Source organism: Neolamprologus brichardi, chromosome 16, assembly GCF_056152115.1.
Source record: "Neolamprologus brichardi isolate AB-2024 chromosome 16, ASM5615211v1, whole genome shotgun sequence".
Classification (NCBI taxonomy): domain Eukaryota; kingdom Metazoa; phylum Chordata; class Actinopteri; order Cichliformes; family Cichlidae; genus Neolamprologus; species Neolamprologus brichardi.
In genome coordinates this window covers 17,897,936-17,925,280 of record NC_142119.1, presented here as the reverse complement: position 1 = coordinate 17,925,280, position 27,345 = coordinate 17,897,936, and the positions used below count along the sequence as shown (strand labels likewise).

The 27,345-nt window shown below is 39.3% G+C and overlaps 3 protein-coding genes and 1 non-coding gene across 5 annotated transcripts; all 4 read left to right on the top strand.

Annotated features, from left to right (window-relative positions):
• The first annotated feature begins 580 nt into the window (after positions 1 to 580).
• On the top strand, positions 581 to 3,152 carry cfap97d2 (CFAP97 domain containing 2). Its single transcript, XR_015716574.1, has 4 exons — positions 581 to 658; positions 1,475 to 2,206; positions 2,298 to 2,484; positions 2,623 to 3,152. It is a non-coding gene; the product is annotated as a CFAP97 domain containing 2 (transcript).
• A 190-nt stretch (positions 3,153 to 3,342) lies between these two features.
• On the top strand, positions 3,343 to 14,409 carry cdc16 (cell division cycle 16 homolog (S. cerevisiae)). The gene is made up of 18 exons (XM_006788148.2): positions 3,343 to 3,558; positions 3,734 to 3,788; positions 4,070 to 4,167; positions 4,326 to 4,364; positions 4,488 to 4,628; positions 7,485 to 7,644; positions 7,754 to 7,848; positions 8,202 to 8,335; positions 8,541 to 8,620; positions 8,715 to 8,764; positions 8,850 to 8,923; positions 9,024 to 9,149; positions 9,724 to 9,876; positions 11,329 to 11,392; positions 11,492 to 11,553; positions 11,835 to 11,970; positions 13,026 to 13,116; positions 13,581 to 14,409. The coding sequence occupies exons 1-18, from the start codon at positions 3,511 to 3,513 to the stop codon at positions 13,832 to 13,834; spliced, it is 1,860 nt and encodes a 619-aa protein (XP_006788211.1). The 5' UTR covers positions 3,343 to 3,510; the 3' UTR covers positions 13,835 to 14,409.
• A 1,606-nt stretch (positions 14,410 to 16,015) lies between these two features.
• Positions 16,016 to 21,267, top strand: upf3a (UPF3A regulator of nonsense mediated mRNA decay). 2 transcript variants are annotated; one of them, XM_006788147.2, is made up of 10 exons: positions 16,016 to 16,193; positions 16,896 to 17,002; positions 17,093 to 17,199; positions 17,432 to 17,530; positions 17,626 to 17,736; positions 17,834 to 17,889; positions 17,968 to 18,126; positions 18,213 to 18,346; positions 18,724 to 19,012; positions 19,965 to 21,267. In XM_006788147.2, exons 1-10 carry the CDS (start codon positions 16,053 to 16,055, stop codon positions 20,151 to 20,153), a joined length of 1,392 nt encoding a protein of 463 aa, XP_006788210.1. In that variant the 5' UTR covers positions 16,016 to 16,052; the 3' UTR covers positions 20,154 to 21,267. The 2 variants fall into 2 exon arrangements, with proteins under 2 accessions (XP_006788210.1, XP_035762647.1); XM_035906754.2 differs by having other exon boundaries at positions 18,724 to 19,024.
• A 1,053-nt stretch (positions 21,268 to 22,320) lies between these two features.
• p2ry8 (P2Y receptor family member 8) lies at positions 22,321 to 26,145 on the top strand. The gene is made up of 3 exons (XM_006788146.2): positions 22,321 to 22,391; positions 24,012 to 24,325; positions 24,665 to 26,145. Exons 2-3 carry the CDS (start codon positions 24,039 to 24,041, stop codon positions 25,362 to 25,364), a joined length of 987 nt encoding a protein of 328 aa, XP_006788209.1. The 5' UTR covers positions 22,321 to 22,391; positions 24,012 to 24,038; the 3' UTR covers positions 25,365 to 26,145.
• The last annotated feature ends 1,200 nt before the right edge of the window (positions 26,146 to 27,345 follow it).

Here is a 27,345-nt window from a genome sequence, read left to right as displayed (position 1 = left end):
TGTTTTGTGTACAAACTATGTTTGCACTAGTGTTAGTTTAAGTGGCACTGGTGTAAGTTTTCCACTATATGTCAACAAGGCTGTTATTGACCGTATGTACTTAAAATACAAAAGATGTATACTGTGTCCTTACAGCTTATAAATTCATTCTACATTTGGTTAAATTAATTCCACTGATGCTCTAAAAGATGAAGAGATCAAAGTGATTAGTGGATATAATGTCTAGCCAGACACAGTAAGTGTCAGACTTTATTTATTTATTTGTTTTACTTTGTAAAAGTAAACTAAACTAAAAATAAATAAATAAATAAAATAAAAGCAGTTTATGTTCTAGCTCATTTTCCTCGTTTTCAGCTTTGAACTATGTGTAAATGCGTCTTTACACAGAGGCTCATTTTACAGCCACTCGCTCCACAGTCTGCTCGCTAATTAGCCTATCTCTGTGGCTGTATGTGTTTCTCTGTGTGGAACAAACCAAACAGGCGCATCGTTTGAAACCATTCATCTCCGCTCTCTCGCTCTGCTGTCATGGCAACCGTGTATGACTGGCACAAAACACACTGCAGTTTTCTGAGCTTTAGTCCGCGCGGACGGTTCAGCGTACTCTCGGAAACATGAGTAAAGAAATCAAGAAAGCAGGGCAACCACAGACTGCAAGGTGAGGCAGGGAGCCCGCAGGGTATTTACGCTAATTGATTTATTGGCGTACGCGCCAACTGTTGATGCACCCTGTTACGAACTGTCCGTCGTTTATTTGGATTAAGAGATGCTGGACAATTTAGGAAAAAAAAGTCCCATCTCTATACATAGGCCCTACTGCTTTATTTATTCAGCAAAGCTGTCCTCTTTGCATGAGCCTATTTTCCACTGCAGAAACTTTCCAGGGACCATGAACCTTTGGGGGGATTCACTTCGTTTACATGGCTGGAACTGGATACAAATAAGTTAATCTAAAGCACTCATAAATAAACATACAGTCCATGAAACAGAAACACATACCTGCCACATAGAGCAGGTGTATAAGAGACACGGAGATGGCCAAGTTATAGGTACTAGAAAAAAGAAGCACCCCTGATCTGGACAGGGCATCTCAGAGCTTGTTATTCTTGCATAATTTGCCCATACTTTTATTGTGCTATTCCTTATATAGTGCTATTCATTGTATCTTAATATATTGTATTGCTAATAGTTTAGTCTGTTTTTGTTTTTGCTTTTGTTTTTCTTAATGTTACTGGACTGGAGCAACCATAACCCACATAATTTCCCCAGGGATTAATAAAGTATTCTGATTCTGATACTCTATTTTAAATAATCTTGAGCAATTTTAAAACAATCCCCATGTGGATTTTTTTTTTTTGTTATAGTTTTCTTTATTTTCAAAATGTATCATTAAAATGTGTGAACCTGTTTGTTTTCTGCTGAGTGTAAAGGGCTTGGTTTTTTGCAGCTTTTTTCCCCTCTTTTCTCTTTACAGGGAGCCGTCGCTGCATCCCTTAGCAGTACCCCTGTTTCCCACTGCAAGCAAATACCTGCAGGAGAAATGGGACAAGGCTGCGCACGACATGGCACAGAAAAAGAGTTAAGAGAAAAGTCTTTGATTTTTACAATTTTTTAAAAAACATTTGTCATCGTTTTCCCTGTTTGCCCATATTCTAAATGTCTTGACCTTAGGTTGTTTCGGGGGGTTCTATCACAAACTAATCTACCTTTTTGTTTTATACAGTTGTTTTAAAGTAAGGACATTCACGGTTTACCGCCTCAGACAGACATGAATGTGTTTTTTTTCCCCCAAGGTGATGACAGCAAAACCAGTGGTAAACACGGGTCCACCAAAGACATATAGTCACCTCACTCCCAAGCAGAAGAATCACAAGGTTGTCCTTTGAGTGAGAAAACATAAGAAATTTAAATGAATAATTAGAATCACAAAATTATTTTTACCTCCAGTCAGTGTAGAATAAAGTATTGTGAAGCCTGAAGTGATCCAATGTAATAGCAATGTGACTAAAACACTGTTTTTACATACATGTAGTTAGAATAACCTCCTATATATGTGACTGTTTCTAATCACTTTTTGTTGAATTAAGACTGAATCGCTGAGGATACTGGAGATTCAGAGAGAAAACAATAGGCTTAGAGAGAGTATATCACATATTATGAGCACACCTGGAAGAGTTGACAACTGGAATTTCTATGAAAAGAAAAGGTCAGTTAAGTTTTGTAATAACTGTGTCAGAACAATGGGGTTTTCAAAGAAATAAGGCGGCTTAATTGTGCTTTCTTTCTCTTCTATATAGCCTTGGGAACAAAAATCAGCAGCTGGAAATGCTCAGAATTGCCCAAGAGAATCAAAGGATCCAGCTTAAACTGAGCCAGTGTAAACCTTTCTATAGTGTGTGGGCTTGGCACGAGGATTGGCTCAAAACTACCGAAGTGATGGAAAGAATTAGTCACTATCCTCATGACAGAGAAAATCAGCAAAAGGTGTCCTTTTCTTTCTTCCTTGTGTGTATTAAAGCTGCATTGCATTCCTTAACTTCTATGCTCTATATGCTTTTGTTTCACACTATATGTACAAATCAGATAAAAATGTGAACACCTGATCTCATGTGTCACTGCTAGGGACAAGAAAAAAGCAGCAAGGTAAGCAGGAAATGTGGTGCAAAACAAAAGAAGGAAAACGAGCAACAAGGAAGAGGATACAGGAACACAGATACCTTTAAACCAAATGCACTACCAAATGAGAAAAGGAATGAAAGAAAGAAATCACAAGATACACCCTAAAATCCAAAATAAATAAATTAAAGCAGTCATTCCATTGAAAAGTCATATGTTTTTGATGTATTTAAAAATGCCAAGGACTCCTAATAAACCTAAAAATAAAAACAAGAAAAATGTTAATGCCGTGCAGTATTTGTTATTCTGTGATTAGGTAAGTAATTTTAAATGCAGTTTTCTTTTTCCTTTTTTCATATTGTTACTTTATTTGTATTTCATTTTATCCTGACTTTATTCTATTATATTTTTACTTTCAGAATACTTCTTACATTATTAAGATATTTGTTTAGTCATTAGTGTTTAAAATGTATTTCTCTTTTATCCGTATACCATTCTGCCGATTTATTCTATTTGTTATGCATGTATTGTGTTTATTTAACTGCTGTAAGATAAAAGGTGTTCCTGTTGTATCTGTCTTCACTGTTGTTAATATGATGACAAATAAAAACAGGGGAAATACACTGAAATAACATATATGTTGTTGTTGTTGTTTAAATTGTTATCGTTAGGTGGCCCGGGGGCCAGGAGCGTCAATGTGGAACTTTCTATCACAACGTAGTTTCCTTACGGAACGGTTTAGCAGAGCACTCATTGCAGAAAGAAGCCGCGGGTTTGATTTTACGCAGCTAGCGAGATCTCACGTATTGTTTTAGTGCATAGCTTCCTCTGTTTCTTAGAATGACACACTTTTGATAGTCAGAACTTTTGGCAGTCTACTTTTAAAAAGTCAAAATGAACCTCGACAGACTCAGAAAGCGAGTGCGGCAATACATCGATCAGGTAGGAAAAATATTAGTTTCTGTGTTGCTAGCTCACGCTAGCTTTTTTTTTTTAGCACGTTTGGTGTCAGTGGTAACGAACTCTTGCTGTTTTCCTCTTTACCAAATAACAGCCAGTGAGTAGCTTGACATATATTTTGGAGACTGATGCGGTGCCTTTATGTGTTTGTTTACAGCAACAGTACCAGAGTGCTCTGTTTTGGGCCGACAAGATAGCATCTCTCTCTCACGGTGAGCAAATTACGGTAGTTCTAATCTGTCTGTTGGAGTAGCATTACTTAACCTGTCAGTCTGTCGTCTTCATCAGCAAAACTAATGATGGTGTGTGTGTGTGGTGCTTCATGGGAAATGGTTACGCTTTCCTGTTACGTTACAGCTGAAAGAAAGTTTTACTAGCGGTCTGGGCGGATAACAGATTAGCATCCTAGTACATCTTCATTGGTGTGAAACCTGCCAGCGATAACTTCCTAACCTCTAAAACTGATAACCCTATCGACTTTGTTTACATACAGAAGATCCCCAGGATATTTACTGGCTTGCTCAGTGCCTTTATCTGACCTCACAGTACCACAGAGCCTCCCATGCCCTCCGTTCACGTAAACTTGACAAGGTGCGTTGCGTGAGTGTTGAAAAGTGGGTGATTGCCTTTATAACCGTGTTTAGTACGGGAGTGGTGTGTGTTAGAGTTAAACTGTTTGCCATAAAAAAAAAGTCAGCAGCATAATGTCAGACCAAAGTTTTAAACATCTCTTGTCTTCTCTTTAACAGCTGTACGGAGCTTGTCAGTATCTTGCTGCAAGGTGTCATGTAAGTAAATGGAAAATGCACAACATGCCAGTTGTTAGAGCCTTTTCTGCAATCTTCTAAATTGCAGATAATCGATTAGATCTGTCATTTTTAATGCTTCTTATTTGTTTCTGATTTTTCTAGTATGCTGCCAAAGAGTTCCAGCAGGCCTTGGATATCTTAGATGCAGAAGAGCCAGCAAGCAAAAAGCTTTTGGACAGGAGTGGAAAAGAAGACAATGAGACATCAGAATCAACCAAGGATTGGGACATGTCCCCTGCTTCTGTAAGTCTGGGTTGCCATGTGGTGTTTATGTTTAATGAGTTATATTTTTAAATGATCTGACCGCTCATTATATCACAGCGGAGTTGTAGATAGAAAGCCCTGCACTGCCCTATATTGCACCTTAATTAGTTTTTATATAATTGTGTGGAATTAGTCTTTAGTTGAATGTTTTTTAATAGGCAAAAAATACTTAAATAAGTAAATGGCAAGTTAAATTTTTTTCTTCTTTTTTTTTTTCTGCTGATCTGAAAATTGATCCGATCCGTGGCGAAAAAAACGTGATCCGATCCAAACCGTGAGACTTTTGATCCGTTGCACCACTAGTATACAGTGGAATAAACAGTTACTGATGTGTAGTAATGACAGAGAGTAAGAGGAAGAAGCTCCTCATCATTCTCTCTGTTTTGGCCTTAAGGGAGTGGAAGCGCTTCCCAGACCTCAACAGTGAGAAGAGTCCATTGTTGGGATGGGAGAGATCCCTCATAATCTTCTTGGCTTTGGTCTTGCACTGCTTAGTGTAGTTAATTGCTGTATGTGTGACGATGTTCTTGCAAACTTTCATTCAGATTGGCCCACCTGTTAGGGAGAAGATGGAGGTGCATGCAAACATACATAACAGTAAGAAGATAGTTGATCTTGTTGAGGACTTTAGGAATTTTCGTAAAGCCCCTTACTTTTTAGCTGCGGACAATATTCGACAATACTGACTTAGTGTTATGTTTGTGCCCTGATCACATGTAGTAACCAGTTATATTGTAAGCTGTTTGGGTATGCTTAGAAAAAGACACTTAACGTTGAGATAACTGAGTGTTAGTTTATTGTATAAAATAGTGCTGATTGCATCCTGTGGACATGCTCTGCCAGCTGGCGTGGTCTTTTCACATGACCTCACGAGGGAAAATCAAATGCAGAGGAGACGGCGTCAACTTCAGCTCAGCTTGTCAGTTTGTTAAACTGCTGGAGCACCTGACTCAAGCACGGTCTCCTTCGCACAGACATCATTTACAAAAGTATTTAACAACTAGCCAACAACGAGAAACCTTTTGATGCTTAAGAGACACAGAGTGACAGTAGGCAGAATAGCTTTGATTTTTTAACATGAAACTAATTGTTTCAGCCAGGGGCCATATAAAAATGAACCCCTGAGAGTTTTAACTTTCTTTTTTTCCACTGTGATATTCTTTCTGTCACTATTTAGCTAATATGAACTAATTTTAGTCTCTTAGCAGCAATCAACCTAGTGAAGTCACAGTCTGTACTGGACGAGATGGTGCTAGACATGCTCTAAAAACAGTCACTTTTAACTTAAAACACTTATTTTTTGTAATTCCAGTTAGATTTGTGACAGTCAATTAGAGCAGGGCTCCATGGTGGAAATTACCTTAATACATGTAGAGTTTCATATCCAGTTAAAGTAAAAGTGAAATAACTGCTGAACAATTTAATTTAACAAACATAATCAAGCCTTGTAACTCTCCAGGAACTGAAACTGAGAAATCTTTTCTATCTGCGATGTTGTATCTTGGGTTGCTCTTCTTTCCGACCCATGTAAACATGTCAGAAATTTCCATTCATCGTTTGCTCTTCCTGTGTTATTGAGTACAACTTATGAGTGTAGCGAGCGGTGCTCAGTTGAGTCATTTGCTCACTTTTGGTTTGCACATCACCAGCTGATAGTATCTTCTCTTATGTCTACACAGCTTGGTTATACTTAATAGTATATTTGTACCTTTTGTGAACCACATTTTCTGTTTCCACCTCTAGCGAGAACCATTTTCATGTGCAATGAAAGAAGCGTTCGGGAAGGGTTGAAACATTTTAGCAGAAACAATGTCCCCCAGACTCTGTAACTCTCTTCCTTTGGACTTGAGATTAGTGAATTCTATAATCTATTTTAAAAACCAGTTACCTATGCTCAAGTTCCTCAATAATTTCTCAACAATTGGTGAGCACCCACACTTCAAACAAATTAAGAATGATCAAGGTCTTCAAACACGTATTGAGGCATGAAGGATCCTTTGTACCAGTTCAATTCAATTCAATTCAATTCAATTTTATTTATATAGCGCCAAATCACAACAAAAGTCGCCTCAAGGCGCTTCATAGATACAGAGAAAAACCCAACAATCATATGACCCCCTATGAGCAAGCACTTTGGCGACAGTGGGAAGGAAAAACTCCCTTTTAACAGGAAGAAACCTCCGGCAGAACCAGGCTCAGGGAGGGGCGGGGCCATCTGCTGCGACCGGTTGGGGTGAGAGAAGGAAAACAGGATAAAAGACATGCTATGGAAGAGAGACAGAGGTTAATAACAGATATGATTCAATGCAGAGAGGTCTATTAATACATAGTGAGTGAGAAAGGTGACTGGAAAGGAAAAACTCAATGCATCATGGGAATCCCCCGGCAGCCTACGTCTATTGCAGCATAACTAACGGAGGATTCAGGGTCACCTGGTCCAGCCCTAACTATATGCTTTAGCAAAAAGGAAAGTTTTAAGCCTAATCTTAAAAGTAGAGATAGTGTCTGTCTCCCGAATCCAAACTGGAAGCTGGTTCCACAGAAGAGGGGCCTGAAAACTGAAGGCTCTCCCTCCCATTCTACTTTTAAATACTCTAGGAACAACAAGTAGGCCTGCAGAGCGAGAGCCAGTGAGTTATGTCTCTGTGCGATCCACGCAAATTCTGTTTGTAGAGAAATAGCATAAATTGTCCTTTCTTTCAGGATGTGAGAATTATCTCAAAATGCTGTCCAGTGTCGTTATGTATGGAGTATTAACACTCTATGAATTTATGTCCAGTGTCATAGACTCAACCTTTCTTTCTATTCATTTTTGCTCCCAATGAATTGTTTCAGATCAGCAGCTCCATCTGCCTCCTGCGGGGTAAGATCTATGATGCCATGGATAACAGACCACTGGCCACCTCCAGCTACAAAGAGGCCTTGAAACTGGATGTGTACTGCTTTGAAGCCTTTGACCTTTTAACGTCCCACCACATGTTGACTGCACAGGAAGGTGAGACTCTGTGGCCAGCGTGTGCACTAAGAATTCCATTTTGTGCGCATAAATGCCATAATAATTCCAGTAGTTTATAACAACGCTGTACGTTTTCATCTTTCCACAGAGAAGGAGTTCCTCGACTCCCTTCCTCTGAGTCAACAGTGTACTGAGGAGGAAGAGGAGCTGTTACACTTCCTTTTTGAGAATAAATTAAAGAAGGTAAGGGGTTATGCATTTAGTTTAACAACTGGATTTTAACTGTGAATTTATAAAGTTGGGGGTATTTTTTTCCCCTCTTCTCAAGGATTGCAACCAAAGGCCCAACGCTAACAGTGAATTTATGATAAAGGATATTTTTTGTGATATCAGCTCCCTGGTTTGCCATTACTGATGACAAATTATAGAAAAATGATCTCTATGCAGTTATTATAAGCATGAGTGTGTAGAGTGACTGTGGTCTGTTGTTGCTGTGTGCTGGTTTTGTCTGTTTTCACACCATCTCACATTTTAACCTTGCTATGTGCTTTCACAGACATGAATTTGACACATGCTCTCTCTGCCTTCCTCTGCAGTATAACAAGCCCAGTGATTTAGTGGTGCCAGAGATGGTCAATGGTCTTCAGGACAACTTGGATGTCGTCGTGTCTCTTGCTGAAAGGCATTATTATAACTGTGATTTCAAGATGTGCTACAAACTCACATCAATGTAGGTGTCCCAGGGTTTTCATTTAGTGTTAGCAGACTTAGTGCCACTGTAGAATCTAAGAAAATGAAATCTAGCTGTAGATTTTGCTCTTTAACTACACTAGATTATATTTGTATACATTTAGATTTATGAATGACTAGCAAATACATTTTTTGTGACTTCTGATTTTGGTGATGTACCTGAAGTACACCTGTTTTGATTACAGGGTAATGGTTAAAGACCCCTTCCACGCCAGCTGTTTGCCGGTCCACATAGGAACACTGGTGGAGCTTGGAAAAGCAAATGGTAAAATATATACACTGGTTTATTCATACAGCATGTTTAGTTTGGTTGCCCTAAATATCAGTTTAATGTTTTTGTTTTGTTTTTGTCCGTGCAGAGTTGTTTTACCTCTCACACAAACTTGTAGACTTGTATCCCAACAACCCAGTAAGTTTTTTTTTCATTATTTGATCTGTTATACTTTTTTCCCCCCAATTATTTTGCTGATAACTAAATAAAACCTTTTAACCAGGTGTCTTGGTTTGCTGTGGGGTGCTACTATCTCATGGTTGGCCATAAAAACGAACATGCTCGACGATACCTCAGGTATTTATGTTCCCTCTTAAAGAAAAAGCCATCCTTTTTGTTAAAAAAAAAAATACTGACAGTTTATGTTCTGGGTCTCTCAAACATATTTGCTGTTAAGCAAAGCCACCACCTTGGAGAGGACTTACGGTCCTGCATGGATTGCCTATGGGCATTCCTTTGCGGTAGAGAGTGAGCATGACCAAGCCATGGCTGCCTACTTCACTGCTGCTCAGCTGATGAAAGGGTAGGTTGATGGTTGATGTGTCAGAGAATGATCCATATGCATGTAAAATGTTTGTCTTTAAATAGCTGTGGTTGGTAAAGAATTTTGTTAAAACCTTAATTACAAAAGAGTCAAATGTTTCTATCATGTCTTTTAAAAGCCTCAGCAGTATCCAAGCATAATACCATCCAGATTTTGTTGAACATACATATATTTTTGCTGTGTTTTTGCCAGATTACATGCTAAGAGCCACAAGTATAAAAGTGTTTCCTGCTATTGACAAGAAAAAAATATTGGCTTAAATGTCTGCAGCCATTTTTACAACCTTTTATTTGTGTGTTTGTGGTGTTGTTTTGGGGTCATTGTGACATTCCTGCTTTACATTCATGCTTAAGTGCATGCTTTAAGTGCATGCTTTTGACTCCTTGAATCTTTCCAGACTGTAATGGTGACTAAGAAACACAACATACTGTTACATGTAAAAGTCAGGTCATGTTATTGTTGAGTATTCTGTGCGCGGATTAGATTGACGTGCTTGTAAAACACAAGATAAGGATAGATTCAGCTTTCATGTTTCCTGTACTCTGTTACACAGGTGTCACTTGCCCATGCTCTACATTGGGTTGGAGTATGGATTAACCAACAACTCCAAGTTAGCGGAACGTTTTTTCAGCCAGGCTCTTAGCATTGCTCCAGAGGACCCATTTGTCATTCATGAAGTGGCAGTGGTTGCATTTCAAAATGGAGAGTGAGTATGACGGCACAAACACCCTTAAACTTTTTGTTGGACACATTTGGGATAAATGTTATCGTCAGCAAATGGATATTGGTATCATAAACTGTATAGAATGGAAGGGTGTAATTACGCTCATGTCTCCTGTTGGTCTGCAGCTCTGCTTCGGTTCCCAAATTCAAACAAACACTGTGGTATGAACGAGAGTTAAAAATGGCCCAAATTCTTTCATCTTAAATAAAATGATCAGTGTGGCTGCTCTTCTGGGTGTTACAGTAGAGCTTAACCACCCAAGCATCTATGAAAAAGAGGATTTAAGAAGTTTACAAAATTAGCTCAGTAGTTTCCACCTGAAGGTGATTATACCATGTTCTGATTGAGTGATTTCTAAAAAGCTAAAATGTGCTGTTCTGGTATCACTTCAGACTTGAATGAAGACAGAAAACTAAACAACAGCAATGTTTGCACATTGAAGTTGATCTAGGTGGTAGCTAGCTACAAAGCTATGTAGCTAATTAGGATATTAAAAACACATTAGCAAAGTAATGATGGAGGATGAACGTTAACTTTTTCTCCCTCAATAAAACTTAATGTGAGGTTTCCCAATGGGCAAAGAAAATGCAATCATAGGGCAGGTAAAGACGCTTAAAACAAACTCCAGTCAACAGAACATCTGTAATGATCCATCCACAGCACGAGGTTAGTCATCAATGTTTTTGTGCGTGTTTTGCATTACTTCCTTTGGAAATTTGCTAAACCTCAGCTTAATCTACCCATTCAAACAGAGCCTACAAATGTGATGCACGTGAATAGCCGACAATGATCATAGCTTATTTTTAGAGGGTGTTTATATTAAATAAAACAAAGATGTAAAGCATTACAGCACATTTAAAGGACGACAGCATTAATGAACAGAGTAGGAGCTTGGCCCTGTAAGCAGGTTTGGTACGTCACTTAACAAGCAGATAATTAAATGAGGTAAATTTAGCAGCTAGTTACCAAGTTTTGCTGCCTTTGTGAGCACCCAAGTGTACACGTACACACATACACAGATATCATTTAATTATGCATTATTTTAAGCTTTAGTTCATTTAAGTTGTCTAAATCATGTACAGTTGTCGTGAAGGGGGAGTTTATGGACAAATTGCTTTTTGTGACCTTTTGTTCTGTAAACATGCGAGTTTCAGCTGTAATGTTGGAAATCACTGGACCGTGACAACAATTTTGGAACCAGCCTCAAGTTGCCATTTGAGGAAGTCGTTGCATAACGTGTGTTTGCATTTATGTAATCTTGGTTTTTATACAGTCTTGGTATTTTAAGTACAGTGTAGAAACCTTGTAAGAGATGTAAGAGATGTTGCAAATTTGAGTAAATCCTAATGTATAGAGTGCACTGTTGTCATGTATTAGTACACAGATTGCAGACGGTTATTTAGTTGCTTTCTAATAACATTTTTGCTGTTTCAGCTGGAAGACGGCAGAGAAGTTGTTTCTTGATGCACTGGAGAAGATCAAAGCCATAGGGAATGAGGTAACAGCTGATTGTTTTAACTGATACCATCAATGTGATCCATGTCTTGAAAACTTAAGTCTTTGCAATATTTTTGTAATTTTGTTTTTTTAATTAAAGGTTACTGTGGACAAGTGGGAGCCTCTGTTAAACAACTTAGGTCATGTATGTCGGAAACTGAAGTAAGTACTACTTAATTACATCAAGACTGTATTTGCAGACTGTATTATGTCTCATTGTCATGGTACATGATACGCTCAAAGTTGATTTTATAGTTACTGATTAATTTCGCTACATATAAATTGGAAAATTATATAGCTGTTGTTATTCCATCAGCAAACATAGAAATGGAAAGTTTTGTAATCATTTTAAATGCACTATTTATGACATGTAAAGCCTGCTGATGATGTTTGGCTCACTCAGTGAGTAACAGCTTTGCATGTTGCTGTGTTTGTTTCCTTAGAAAGTACGACCAGGCTCTGGAGTACCACCGTCAAGCTCTGGTGTTGATTCCTCAGCACGCCTCCACCTATGCTGCGATAGGATACGTGCACAGCCTCATGGGTGACTTTGAAAGTGCTATTGACTACTTCCATACGGTAAACTTTAAAGGGATCCGTTGGTTTTGTTCCTTGTTTGTCTTTTAGTAAGAGGCACTCACAGGGAGTTGGAGTTCCTGTGGGTGCTTAACAGTCTGAAACAAAGTTACTAAAATGAATCTCTCATAAGATTACTGTGTTACTGGTATTTTAGGTAGTATTTTTAGTAGGAAAGAAGGAAAAAAATGTATAGCCTATGAGATTTTTTTATTTTTTTTTAGTTAACCAAACACGTACATCAAAAAAAGTACACAAGAATAATCTGACATAAACTATACACCGTCTAGATATCGTACAGGTTCACTTAAAATATAAAATGACTTGGCTCCAAAAATTTGACTTTTATCACACGTTAATAAGATAAAGTAGCTATATTATAGTTGCATCTTAAAAATATAATATTGCCCAATGCAGAGGGGTATTTTTGATTTAGCAGTGACTTTGTTTTGGTTTTTTTAAGCCACAGATATAATGCATGACTTTGATCAATGTTTGGTTTTAATTCTTATTTTAGCTCTTGAAACGTTCATTTTAATTCTTTATTCGTTGTTGAGGGTGCTGTCCAGAATACTAGCAGCCATTAAAATCACTTAATTGTATTATTAGCACATAAAACATAGTCAAAGCAATCTGTTTTTATCATTTAAAAAAGGGTTAAAGTAGTTTGTGTGTGTGTGTGTGTGTGTGTGTGTGTGTGTTAGGGTGGCTGTAGCTCAGGTGGCAGAGCAGGTCAGCCACTAATCAGAAGGTCGGTGGTTCGATCCCAGGCTGTCTCCTGGCTGCATGCCAAATATCCTTGGGCAAGATACGAACCCCATGTTTGCCTACTGGTGGTGGTCAGAGGGCCCGGTGGCGCCAGTGTCCGGCAGCCTCGCCTCTGTCAGTGCGCCCCAGGGCAGCTGTGGCTACAATGTAGCTTGCCATCGCCAGTGTGTGAATGGGTGAATGACTGAATGTAGTGTGAAGCACTTTGGGGTCCTTAGGGACTAGAAAAGTGCTATACAAATGCAGGCCATTTACCATTTTGTTGGGGGGGGTTTGTCTTTCTTTGGCAGGCACTGGGACTGAAAAGGGATGACACTTTCTCTGTGACGATGCTTGGCCACTGTATCGAGATGTACATCGGTGACACAGATGCATATATAGGTTGGTTTCAATTTTGGAAAATATTTTCACATTTCTTGTGTCTTATATAAAGTAAATTGTTAAAGGATTTAGCTGTAAAAAATATTCATAGTCGCCTTTTTTATTATATAAAAGGGCATTTCCTTTGTGTGAGATTAGGCACCTTCTTAGGAACCTGGTATTTGTGTTGCCACCATAGACAATAAAAAGGTCTGGAGGCGATAGCTGTGGTTGCAAAAAGACTTTCTCAGGAAAAGCATAATCTTCTCTAATATTCTCCACTGACTCACTAATGTGAGTGCTCAATGCTCAGCAGTCAAATCCAAAGCTATCTGCAGCAATATATTAATAACACTATAGACTAAAGGGGTAATTATAAAAAAAATAGATTTGGGCTTTAATTGTCCTTTTAAGTCTGCTTAATTGTAATTGCATGAGTGATATCTGCCTCAGAAAATGAAGTCTTCCTGTTTGTTTCTGCTAAGGCACAGACATCAACGATAAGGTGCGAGGCAACTTGAACACTCCAGCGCTGATGAAGATGCTGAACACCTCAGAGCCTGACGACCTTCTAGCCACTCCGAGATTGGAAGACACTAGCATCATGTCTTTGGAAACGCCTCTCCCAAATCAGGACAAGATGATGCTGGAGACGCCGCTTCGGCTCTCGTTAACCCTGGAGTGTGACATGTACGAGAGCGACGTGATGTTAGACACCCTGTCAGACACCAGCACGTGATCTCTGCCACGAGGTGGAACTGTCGTGGCAACAGGGTGGCATAGGTTCACATATCCATGCCCAAGGACAACACAAAACCTTAGCACCTGCTCTTTACCAAAGGCTTCCTGAGGTTTCCCCGTCTTGTGCATTGTATGGTTGTTTGTCTAAGCAGCAAAACACAGAAGATGCAGTTGTGAACATTATTAATATGAGTAAGTATAGATTAAATCTGATACGGCACCTGCTGTATTGCATATTACGTTTGCATGAATGCACTTTAAAAGGGGAATGCCTTGGTTAAGGTGCTTAGTACTTGGCCTAGCAAAGGCACAGCACTGGACCTTGGGTTAAGACACTGGGATCATGTGTTCCTATGACACTTGAATGAACAGGGGAAAGAAGCCACACACCCCACATCATAAAAATAAAGACTACAGTTCCTGTGGCAGCGCCCCCACCCCCAATGCTTAACCTGTGGATTTTCAACTTGAATAAAGAGCCAGCTAACAACAAGCAGTTTTTGGTGGGGGAAAGCGTTTTGATTATTCTTTCAAGAAACAATGCATTTATCTTGAAATAAAGAAATGTTGAATAACACCTAATCATTTCTTTTTTTTTAATCATTACTATTGATTGATTTCAAAAATCTACTGAACACAGTTGGTTCGGTGAATAATAATGAGAAGTTTTTAAATATTTTTCTTTTTCTACACATTTGTTTACTAAGTTGCTGAACCACTAAACAGAGAGATTTGAAGGAACAAAACACATTTTATTGTGTGGTTTTTGACACCTCATCATTCACAGCTGAGAATGGTGGTGTTTGCAAACAGTAGGGACAAAATTAAACCTGGTATCACAAAATTAGAAGAAGGAAACATTTGGCTTGTTTTTCTAGTAACTTCTCTAAAAAGCAACGGCTTTTGTTTTCTCCATATATATATTTAGCTCTGTGGAATAAAAAAACAAAAACCATTGTGGGTGAGAAGTGTTTAAAACCTTTAAAAAGCTGCTTGGAAAGGCAGGAATCTGCTTCAGATCAGTGGGGTGAACTAACCTGCAGCATTGAGCAGCCTCTCACGTGTCTTATTCCAGTTAAGGAGAAGGGTGGGATCTCTGAGCTCGAGTAAAAACACCGAACTTGTCTCCATCACTTGTCTGAGAGCCACAGGACAGATAGGGTTGTGCTATTTACCGCGGGGTCCTTGTGTTCAATGGAGAGATGGGCTGCACTCCAACTAAGTCAATCGGCATTTACACTCACGATAAGGTCTGCCGGGACTTGGACACCTGCTCCACTTTTGTCCCCAGCATGAAGAGCTCAGAGTCGACACCAGAGGGACCTCGGCTGTGTGCAGAGACCAGAAGCAGCAAGGAAACCTTCATAAGTAGTGAGTGTGCTGGCAACCTAAATTCAGTGCTGACTTAAAGAAAAAAACTTGTTTGTACTTGGAAAGAATAAAAGTACTTGTTTATTGAATAGGTCTCAAAAAGTGTGAGGTTTATTCCACTGTGGACAAATTCGCCAGTTTGCTGTGTGCACATCCATGCCGAGTCCGATGTGAAGAGATGGCTTTGTTGACCTTTTTGCAGTTCCCTGTCGAGACATCCACGGGCGGTCAGCGAGCCAGTCTTCCTGCCATGAATCGTGGAGTTTTGCGGGCAGCTCATCGTCTGCGAATCAGTGCGGCACCTCAGGATCCTCACAGTGACACCGAAAGAGCCTGTCTTATAGAGTTACATACACACTGCATGAGTGGGAGTGTGTAATTATTGCAAGAACTGTTTCTTACGTACTTTTCGGTACTGATTAAAGACTGTTATGGATGCTTAAACTAAATAAATGCGTTTTTCAGCCAAGTGGATAGTTCCCCTTGTTTATTTATAAAATTGTTTATTTCTATTATTTTAGTTGTTTTGCTGTTTTTATTCTAGTTTTTAAATTTTCTTTTATTTTCTTTCAGTTGTTGACCAAGCTAGAACAACAGCTCCATACAAGGAAACTACGTAAACTTCATGTCCGACCATAAAACCGCTTAAAAACAGAGAGAGAGAGACTATAAAAAGGCTATAAAAGCGATAACAATGTTTGTTGATTAAATTGTTTGCCGCCTGTTCTTTCGGCCTTCGGGATATCAAAGCTGTCTTTTCGAGCCTCTGTCCGCTCGCGACATCACTGTATTCTCGCGAGCACTCGGTGGCTTAACGCGGGCGAAGAGAAGGGAGATGGAGAGAGATGCGGTCTGAAAAGGACCAGATGACCGCGGGCAAGGAGAAAAGCGTCGTCGAGATACAGTTTAGGGACATCCCAAGAGAGCAGGAAAACACTTCCGGCAACCCGAAGCAGAAAGAAGAGAAGAAAGAGGTGTTTACAAAGGTGGGTAGCCGAGCTTTTGAGCCGTGTCGCATTGTTTACGCTGCTTGGGGGGGCCGTCATGGAGGAGACGCGGAGGGATCGTTTCAGCACCGCGGACAGCGACGAGAGTTTGAGGCAGTGGATTCACGACGATCCCGTGGATTCACCCACTTACAGCCTCCTCTCAGCTTACATGTCACGTTTAAGTCTGATTTCATTTCATGTAACGACTCTTCACGCTGGTATTTTATGATGACATTCCCATGTAACGTTCAACGGAATGCAGAATACGACTGCTGGCGATTCTCAAAACTGTCTCCGATACACTTCTTGTTTTCAGCATGCATGCCCAGTAACCCCACTTTTAGGCCTTATTATCATTCCCGTGTTCTTTGAATGTAAGGATTGCAGCAGCAGACACTCAGTAATTGTTTAGCGTGTTGACTCCCATCACTGCTAATGTTTTATTACATCGCTATATCGTGTTTGAGCCTGTTTAAATTCTTTGTTTAGTTAATAATTTCATAGTTTCAATGACTGCGCATTTGCCTCGAGTAGCTCTTTGGTGTCAAGTTTTGAACAACATGAGTTTATATGGAGGGGGTTTTGGGGGTATGTATATATGTTGTGCCTCTGTAAAGTTGATGGATTTATTTACATTACTGTATTTCTGTGTAAAACAAATGCTAAATAAAAATAACAAACATACAAACATGCTTATAGGTGGTGATTCGAAGGCTCCCACCCAACCTATCAAAGGAGCAGCTAGAAGAGCAATTGAGTCCACTCCCATCTTATGACTACTTTGAGTTTTCCCCAGCAGATCAAAGGTATGAATATTTTCTGAACTAGGTGATTAAAAGTTCTGTTTTCTTACAAATGTATTTATGAAATTTTGGGATGCCATTTTCTCTTCACAGTCTGTACCCCCACCTGTTCTCCAGAGCGTATATCAATTTTAAAAACCCTGAGGATATCCTGCTGTTTAGGGACCGATTTGATGGCTATGTCTTCATAGACAACAAAGGTACTTCTTGCCTGCTTTTAACACATTTTAACTTTATTGACACTGCATCACTGTTGGCACACAGGGCCACATTATCCTGCTATATTAAATGCAAATAAAAGCATGTTTGCTTTACGGTTACAGGATAATCTTTATGGGCAAAGAGGTCACTTTAAAACTTTTGTTGCCATTGTTACTATCTGATAGCTAGTCTGTCAGTGATGGGCTGCTTTCTGTTTCAATATTTATTCAGGCCAAGAGTATCCTGCAGTCGTAGAGTTTGCTCCCTTTCAAAAGATTTCGAAGAAGAAGCTAAAGAAAAAAGATGCCAAAGCTGGGAGCATTGAAGAAGGTAAAATACATTAGAGTCTATCCTGCTCTAAAGCTGTCCTAAATACAGTTTGTCATTCTTACATGTCATTCTTACATATTCTGGATCTGGGTCAGATCCAGAATATAAGCGGTTCTTGGAGAATTACTCCTGTGACGAGGAGAAGTCTATGGCCAACCCTGAGACACTGCTAGGAGAGATAGAGGCCAAGACCAGAGAGCTCATAGGTACAGTAAAATATCTTCATGTGTCCATCTGCCTACTCATAGCATACCACAGATTTTTATATATTGATTAACTGATTCTTTTGTTTCTTGATTTTAGCCAAACGGACGACACCGCTGCTGGAGTACATCAAAAATAAGAAAATTGAGAAACAGGTAGGAAGGCGAAGCTATCTGCAAAGTGTTTTTGAAATGTGAAACATCTATTTCAAGCTGTCCCATCTTCCTCGACAGAGAATAAGAGAGGAGAAGAGAGAGGAGAGAAGAAGAAGAGAGCTTGAAAAGAAGCGGCAAAGGGAGGAGGAAAAGAGAAAGCGGCGGGAGGAGGAGAGACGCAAGCGAAAAGAGGCAGAGAAGCAGAAGAAATTGTCTGACAAAGACATTAAAATTAAGGTAGCCAGTCAGCATAAAAATCTCATTAAATAACCCTTGTTGTTTAGATCATGCAGTTTTTTTCTGTATTATTTGTGCTCCTTCAGCTCCTTAAGAAAAGTGACCGGGATGATGATGTGGATTCAGACCGAATGAAGGACAAGAGTGACACTGGAGAGACAGACAGAGGCAAATGGGAGAAAACTGGAGGACAAATAAAGTCAAAGGACCCCAAAGACAAGTAAGGACTGTGAAATCATTCAGTCATGTTGACTGGTTTTGATTTTGGCTGACAGAATTAAATCACTACTAGTTAAAATACGGCACCCCTATGGACAGTTTTCAGACATATATATGTACCAAAACATAAATCAATACCGTAAATATTTTGATTGCATTTACCATAACATATTATCCACAATATTTTATGTATTCTAAAGGACAATCATTTCATTGATCTTTGTAGCATTAATATATAGTTAATAATTACAAGTTGTATTGCAGAAAAAAAAAAAAAACTTTAAAAAAGCTTCCATGATGTCTTATAATGCAAATCCTTTGCAACTAGCGTTCTGGTGTCTAACCTGGTGTTTCTGCAATCTATATTCTGACCACTAGAGGTCAGCCTGAGAGTGACAAGGAGCAGCGAGAACAGCATGGGCGCAGGCAGAGAGATAAGGATCACCGTGGGAAAGATGAAGAGAGGAAACGACAGAGGCATCACTATGAGTTTGACAAGTTCATGCGGCGGAAGGATGAGACCAAATGGGGGAAGGGCTACTGCCAGGACCGAGCAAAGAAAGAAGGACACCATCATGGCTATTCCTACTGTCCTGACAGTGGAGACAAGATAGGAAAGGAGGAGAGAGAGGACCTGGGTAACAGGAAGGAACGCCTCCGAAACAAGGTGAGCGAGAAGGTGAGCATGAGAATGGGGAGAAGGCGATCGCTGATTGTTTCATCACTAATTTGTTCATCTGTCACGGTGTTGACTTGTTTCAGATATTGATTTATGTGTGACTGTCTCCATCTGATAGTAGGCCAGCTCATGTTTCTTCCAAGCAAGCCTGTGAAAACACTATTAAATGCATCATAATCAAAAATATCATCAGTGGGTTTTTCAACTTTTCTTTTTGCTCCTGCCAGACTCTCAGACCTGTGAAACCCACACTGTTGTTTGAAAGCTGTCAGTTTCACAGCTTCATTTGTGTTTAGCGCTAGGTGTCAGTTAGTGTAGCCTCAGGCTTCAAGCAGAGATGATGCCAGCAGCTGTAAATTCACTACTTATTTTTGTTTGCTTTTGTTCTTTTTCAGCCACACGGTTTTCAACCCCCAAAATAACAATTTTTAATACCCTATTATTTGAAGCAATTTACCAGATTCTGTGCAACTCCCACTGGAATCACAAAATACTTCAGTAGAGCTTTATATGCTGCAGTTTCACCCAAAAGAACTGTGAACTTGCTTTGTTGTGTATGAATAAGCAGATCCCTTTTAGAAATTGAATGAATGAATGGTATTTAACCTTGGAGATAGTTACTGCAATCACCCATAGTGTGCACTATTGTAATCACAAATTGCAAGCAACCACACATAGTAGGTAGGCTCAGTGTAATCAAGTTGCTACTATATAGCGTGTACTTCGGCTTCTCAGTCAAAACTACACTTCCTTCTTCACGTTCAGCTTTTAAAAAAAGAACAAGATGTTGGTGATGGTAAAAAAATGTTCAAATAGATGTAACCTATGAACATTGTAAGACAAAGGAAAGGAACAAGCGCAGATATATTCTATACCATTGTGTATTCATACTGTATGCTACCTGTCTCTCCCATGTCCCTGCGCTCTTTTCTCCCTGCAGGACCGTCCAGCCATGCAGCTCTATCAGCCAGGCGCACGCAACCGGAAGCGCATGAGCTCGGCAGGCAAAGGCTACGACTGCATCCCTGTAGGCCACTCGCCTGAATCCAGGACGGAGCACTGTTATGAGGTTGCAACCATGGCAACGGGGCTGGAGAAAGGTTTTGAGAAAAGTAAAGATGAGCAGTGAGCAGTGTGGATGCTTTAAGGGGTAAAAACGAGTTAATTATTCATCCTTCACCTAAGTTGGTGGTGACAGATTCGACTGGTTATCACTGAGCTTTCAAGATGAATATACCCCACTGAGAAAGAAAAAGCACTTCAAAAGCAGCCTAGTAGTAATTTTTCTGTGTGTTAGGTGTGATGAAATTCAGACATTTGGGTGTTGTTCAGGATTCTGTTTTGGGGTTTTTTTGCCTGCTCGAGCATGAAGACTTGGGTGAAAGAATACCAGAATGATAGCACAACAGTGAAACAAATCTTTTTTTGTTTTATGCCCTGCTCTTCCTGTGTTCTCGTTCAGAGATTGGCGCTATAGCTGCTACTGAAACTGCTCTGCTAGCTACTTTCAACTTCATCAGCACTTGAGCCAGTTATGTGTCATTCTGTGTAGTGATAATATTGAAGTGTGATCCCTGTGGGAGGCAGCTAATTGGCAGCATCCATCAGTAGTTTACTTGTGAGACCATTGCCTCATCCTCTGCATCCTCTATAGTTCTCAGATCATGTATATTTTATAATGCTCTTATAGATTTTCTGTAAACTAAGAATATTGCAACTAGAACGTACAGAAAATGGATGTAGACAATGCCAGGCAGGAAATTTTGTGTGTGTTGTAGTGTGTAAAAGCGAGCGAATGAGGGGAAATGTTCCATTTTACTTGCATGTCTTAAATTTGGTCCATCCTATTTTTCAGGCGTCTCTGTTTCTACAACAGAGATCCTGTTTTTGCGTGTGAGCCAAGCTTTGTACTTGATCACCCAGGAGCCAGGAAGAACACATTCTCTACATTTCTATAAAGTATTTCCTAGAAATAAATTATGTAAAATTGCAAAGTATGGCACCAATGGATGACCACTATTAATTTTTTATGCTCTTTGCATGGTTTTCTAATAAAGCCATCAACTAAATGTAATGGGGAAGCTACAAATATTCATTTAAAAAGCCTTATATTTTTGTTTTTGTTTTTGCACGTGTCCCAACATGGAAACTGACAGTGTTTAAACATGTAATACCTCTTGGATTATTTTGTTGTTGCTTTAATTTTCCATAAGTGTGAGAAAATAAAAAGACTAAACCGTTAATTTTTTCTGTTAGTGTGGTTGTCTAACAGTTTGGGTGAAGCCAGATTTACCTGTGCATAATATACATTAACAGTTGCTAGTTATGAGTCATTACTGCTTGCATATGAATATAGTTGGTATTCAGTCGTTGCAGGAAGAGTAAAGTTGGTGAAGTGAGACTGTTGAAGGCTGGGTCGCAAGTGACATTGAAGAAAAGTTGCTCATGCATTTTGTTTTTGCTCTTTCTTCAGAATACCCTCGCAGACACAGTTTGTCATCTTTCCCCCACATAAAGCAGAAGTATCATAATCAACAGGAAACCAGCAGAATAAGAGCACACATGTACACACTGTAATTCTCATGAACGTGCGGAAAACATGCATTCTCACTTACAAGACTCTTAACAACTGTAATATCACATTCTTGGGTATATGTTCACACTTTCATATAGGTGTTGAAGGTGGCAGTTGGTATTTACTCAGACCTAAAAACTCTCTCACGATCCCTCTTTATAGTCTTTAGTCCTTAAACTTTGTTATTTTTGCTCAGTTTTTGTTCAGATGCAAATTTATCCCCCTCGCCACACACTGGCATACATGTCACAGGTTTTAGTTTATGCCTTCTCTCTTCTTTATGATCTCACTTAATGAGCAAAAGCAAAAGAGACACTATGACACTCTGGGAACTCCCAAAGACTTTCAGATGTTTACTATAAATCTGTACACAAACATAGTGGGTTTTTACATTTCCAGTCTCATTTCTTAGAAGCTCTCAGAGTTCGGTCACACAATGTTTTACTAAATAACTGATTACACAGGAGCGCCATAGCTGAAGTTATTATGGCGAACATGGGAAGGAATAAGACGAGCATGTGGGGGAACGTGGCAAGTAAACGTGTGCTCATAAGCTTGAGGTGAGTCACACATGTCTGCCTTGTTGCAAGTCATTTCCAAGACTGAATCGAATGGGTGGCCGTTAGTGCAGTTGGTAGGATAAAGATTGTCACATGATCCATTTCCTGCGATTCTGGCACCGTAAGTTCAAACCCCCATTTCCTTAACAGCCTTCCTTAGTCACAATATCTGTAAACCATCTATAACTGACACTCAGATGCCAACTTGCAGCTTCAGCGTGTGTTCGCAAAGGTGAGTTCTCAGCTCTTGTATACAATACGCATTATTTCCCAGTGTGTTACTGAATAAAGACGAGCCCAATTGTTATTGTTATTATTTTAGATGGTTTGTATTCATTTTTACCTTTTCACGAATAAGATTCCACATGATGTTTTTTTTAAAAAATACACGTGCTTTAGTTAAAAGTTAAAAAAGGAAACAATTACGATAGCGTTGACGCGACAACAGTTTGAACAAATTTCATGAGAGGCAATGTGAGTGAGTTTATGTAATGTTAAAATATAATTCTGAAGAACACATTAGTAAAAATGTGCCTTTATAGTGGTATGAGAAATAGTTTTCAGGAAATGAAAAAGGGTAAGTTACCAAAATGGTGTTGTCGTCACTAACAGTAACAGCGATGAAGTAATAACGTAATTCCCATCGCTTAAAACTGAAAGAAACTTTCAATGACTCAAAGTTGGTGGTCTGTAGATTTCACCTTTCTTTGTAATGTGGTAACTTTGTTCACCACGATTGCCATGCGGGCCATGGCGCGTGAGGAAAAAGTGCTTGTATTCACTGCTTTTGCTGTAGAGTTCATCATCTCGCAGTTTCACTTTACGGTTTTAAGTCTTTTAAGGATATTGTGTGCTACAAGTTACAAATCAGCTCCCCAGAGCATTTCACAAGATTGAAAAAAATAAGCCATAGCAACAGTTGGCACTCTGCACCACAAATCATGCATACCTTTTTCCTGTGTGAAAACTCCACCCGACACATGTGCTGCCCGCACGCGAACATCAACACAGAAATAGATTCCTGGAATAAGGGCAAAGGTATTTGTTTCACACCTTGAGATCAATCATTCGTGTTTCTGCAGCAAAATACTGTTTGTAACAGCACTTCAGACAGGATGAGAGGGGTTTTTTTTTCTTCCCTCAGTCATTTATTTTGATTTATGAGAAATGCAGGACATCAAGATGTGCTGCAAGCTGTCAGTGCAAACAATCCCTCCAACTGTACATTAAATTGTGTATGCAACTATTAATACTAGTGCTAAGTTTAGTTGATTTTGACACGTTGGTCACCAGGACAGTTCTGCACTGATTTATTTTTTTTCTCTTTTTTTAGTTGTGCTGTGATTTTCATTTGAGTTAAGATTGTGTTTACACTTTCATTGTTGGGAACAAGTGATGTGGTTTCCAATGCTTGTGTGGGCGAGAGCAGCGTCAGTGTTTATCCATTCGGTGTGCTCATCCATGGCTGCTGTTCAGATGTTAACAAAACGCTGTTATCATGCAACCAAACAGGGTACAGCACAAAGAAATGGTGAAATGGAGTCATTAATTAAGCTTGGTTACTTTGGCCGGGCACATTAAATTTACATGACTTACTCAAATGTAAATATTTCACAGTCAAAATTAAAAAAAAAGATTTCTGACTTGCCATTGTAATATTAGAGGCTACTTTCAGCTGCTTGATTTTTTTATTTTTTTTATTAAGCGATTGGTGTGCATGCTTGTTTAGGTAAATCCAACATATATATTTTTAGAGTGTAAATAACATTTCGTTACTTCCACCAGTATATTGTGAAAAAATTGACTTGTCTTCTGTGAACCTCACAAGGCTTTTCTGAACCCTTGCACACAGGTGACGAGAGACCGCTCGCTTTCAAACATGAAGGTGAATTCCAGCAAACTAGACAACGCCACGATAAACTTTCTGCAGAATTCCGGCGCCGCCATCTCTATCTCTATTTTGTACATATTCATCACCGGCATTAACTTGGTGGGAAATGGCTTGTCCATGTGGCTTCTCCTCTTCCGTACCTCTCCCAAGTCTCCCTCCATCATCTTCATGATAAATCTTACCCTTACCGACATGGCTCTCGGTGCTGCTCTGCCCTTTCAGATCTCCTACCAGCTCCAAGGATATCAATGGAATCTGGGACCGAACATGTGCAGGTACTTTTTATTAAGCTCGGACATCAATGGGACAGGGGGATTAATTGATTAATCTGCAGAAAAAACTTGCGTTGAAGACAACAAAGTTATATAGATATATCAAGGTATATACATGTGCCACAGCTTTTCTTCTATTACACTGATTTTATACAGATATTTCAAGTGAGACAGAGCGTGACAGTCTTGATGCTATGTCAGTGAAAGTAGTCACATCTTTAAAAAGAAAATATACGAAAGTGTAGTCAAGATTCACTTCATTTTCCTGAACCTGTTACTGATTATTTTTTACTTCAGCCAGCAATTAAACAGAAAACATTTTTTCTTTCTTCCCATTTACAGTTTTGTGACCCTCGTTTTCTACTCCAATATGTACTGCTCCATCCTTACAATGATGGCCATCGGTATCGACCGCTATCTGGGCATTGTCAGGCCCATGCTGTTCAGGCGGATCAGGAAGAAGAGACTGATCGCTTTTATCAGCTGCTTCGTCATGTGGGGTTTGGTCCTGAGCACTCTGTATCCACTGATGACGACAGACCTGACCTATCGCGTTCCTCAGCTTAACATTACAACCTGTTTTGATATACTGAAGACAGAAATGCTTCCATCCATGGCGGCCTGGGCAGCCTTCCTCTTCAGCATGGTCTTCGTTCTCTTTCTCTTTCCGTTCTGTGTGACATCATTCTGCTACATCAGTGTCATACGCAAGCTGGCCAGTGATTCAAAGACATCCCAGAAAAAGAGAGCAATCCGTCTGGCAGTCATTGTTCTCTTAGTCTTCACATTGTGCTTTGGTCCAAACAACATCCTCCTGCTGATACATAGCGTGCTGAGACTCTACTATAAGAAGTCTATCTACACAGCCTACAAGCTGTCTCTGTGCTTCAGCTGTCTAAATAGCTGCCTCGACCCATTCATTTACTACTTTGCATGTAAGGACTTCAGACAAAAGCTGAGAGAGATAATACATCTGCAGAGTTTGAGCAGTGGAGATTCAATGAAGATGGAAAATAAAGAGACTTTGTACTCTGCGCAGTGAGGTCAAGAATGAGCACAGAGAAAGGTGTTTTTGAAACCACAATCACCACAGCATAGAGCGAGAATGGGTCAAAGGGGAAGAAAGACTTCAGAAAGGAAGTCAGAGCGGGTTACTCTGAGTCAGAGAAGCTCCTTGTCTCAAGTCAAATCTCAAAATCATTAGTGCCAGTTGGGTTTTTTTGTTTGTTTTTTTGTTTGTGTGTGTATGTATAACAGAATAAATGAACATGAAGAGCAGCTGTGTGTCTTGGGTAACTAGCTGTCATCCCTTCATTAGCTTTCTATTTATTTTAAAGAATCTATCACCTCATTACAAAGCACATTTGTCATAGGTGGAAAACCCTGTTTCCCCTCATTATTTCTGATCTGACTTTAACAAATGCAGGATTTGTTAAGTGGATTTTCCAAGCCAGACACAAATCTGATCATGAGCTGGATTAATCCCAATCCACAAAAGACAGACCCCCACAATCACTCGGGCACAAAGAGTTACTGGCAAAAGCCTGGTGCCACAAGCCACAGGACACCCCAGGGGTCCCTTGTCCTTGCGCCACTGCACCAGAAATGGTTTGGCTGACTGATATGGACCTACACAATCTTATACAGGTAGTTTTAATGATGTAGTTTATATGTATACATCTATATTTTAACAAACATCCATATAACAGTTGTTTTTAGAATTTATGTAGCATGTGCAATTATGTAGCATAAATCAAATATGTTGTCTGAGCCGCACTGTTTTTGACTTTGTAACAATGTATCTCATTGTTTTTTTTAAATACCTTTTCTCTGTACTGTGTGTGTATATATATATATATATACATATATATATATGTATATATATATATGTATATATATATGTATATATATATATATATATATATATATATATATATATATATACATATATATATATATATATATATATATATATATATATATATATATATATATATATATATATATATATATATATATATATATATATATATATATATATATATATATATGCTAATGTATACATTAGCATATATATATATATATATATATATATATATGCTAATGTATACATTAGCCCTGCGACAGACTGGCGACCTGTCCAGGGTGTACCCCGCCTCTCGCCCTATGACAGCTGGGATAGGCTCCAGCGCCCCCCGCAACCCTGAAAAGGATAAGCGGAAGCGAATGGATGGATGGATATATGTATATATATGTATATATACGTGTGTGTCTCTCATTTTTTTTCCATTATATAAATAAAATTGTTATTATTATTACTGTTACTTATTTTATTAGTAGTAGTAGCAAGGCTGGACTGGCCGCTCGTGATTTTTCGTTTTAATGGGCCGATGGGGTTTTATTTCTTTTCTTTTTTTTAATGGTATAAATGAATGGTGGTGGATTGGTCAGTTGATCATGATCGACTCTGGGCTTGACCAGTTACAGCAGAGGAGGAGAAGTTGAGGTGAAAAGGAACGCGATTTCATAACTACTTCAGCTAGAAAGTTGCTAATTCAATCATGAAACTGATCAATGATCAGCTGATCGGCTTTTCTCTCTGCGCCAGAAAGAGGAAACCAGCGGACGTCGTGCTAAACAACAGCAGCACGTTGAAGCTTGATAAGCTGTTGTTAGCATTTATTTAATATTACTTTCTAGTATCAGCTGATGTTTGCTGGAGCCACAGCTGTAAAGCTGCTGGTCATGATATCGGTTTGGATATGTGGTGAGAGGGAAACATGAAGATGAAACCAGGAGATGTCCTTACTGAATCATCAGAGCTGAACAGGTGATGGAGAAGCAGGTTTACATTTTAAGTTGAAGGGAAGTTATGAACTGTTTCTGAGAGACAAATAACACCAGGATCCTTTGACAGCTGGTAACTGTGCAGGGGCGGGTCTAGCAAAGTTTTGCCAGGGGGCCAAGTAGGGCATTAACAGGGAGAGGGGGGCACAAAGAAATACTTTTCTTTCTTATTCTTA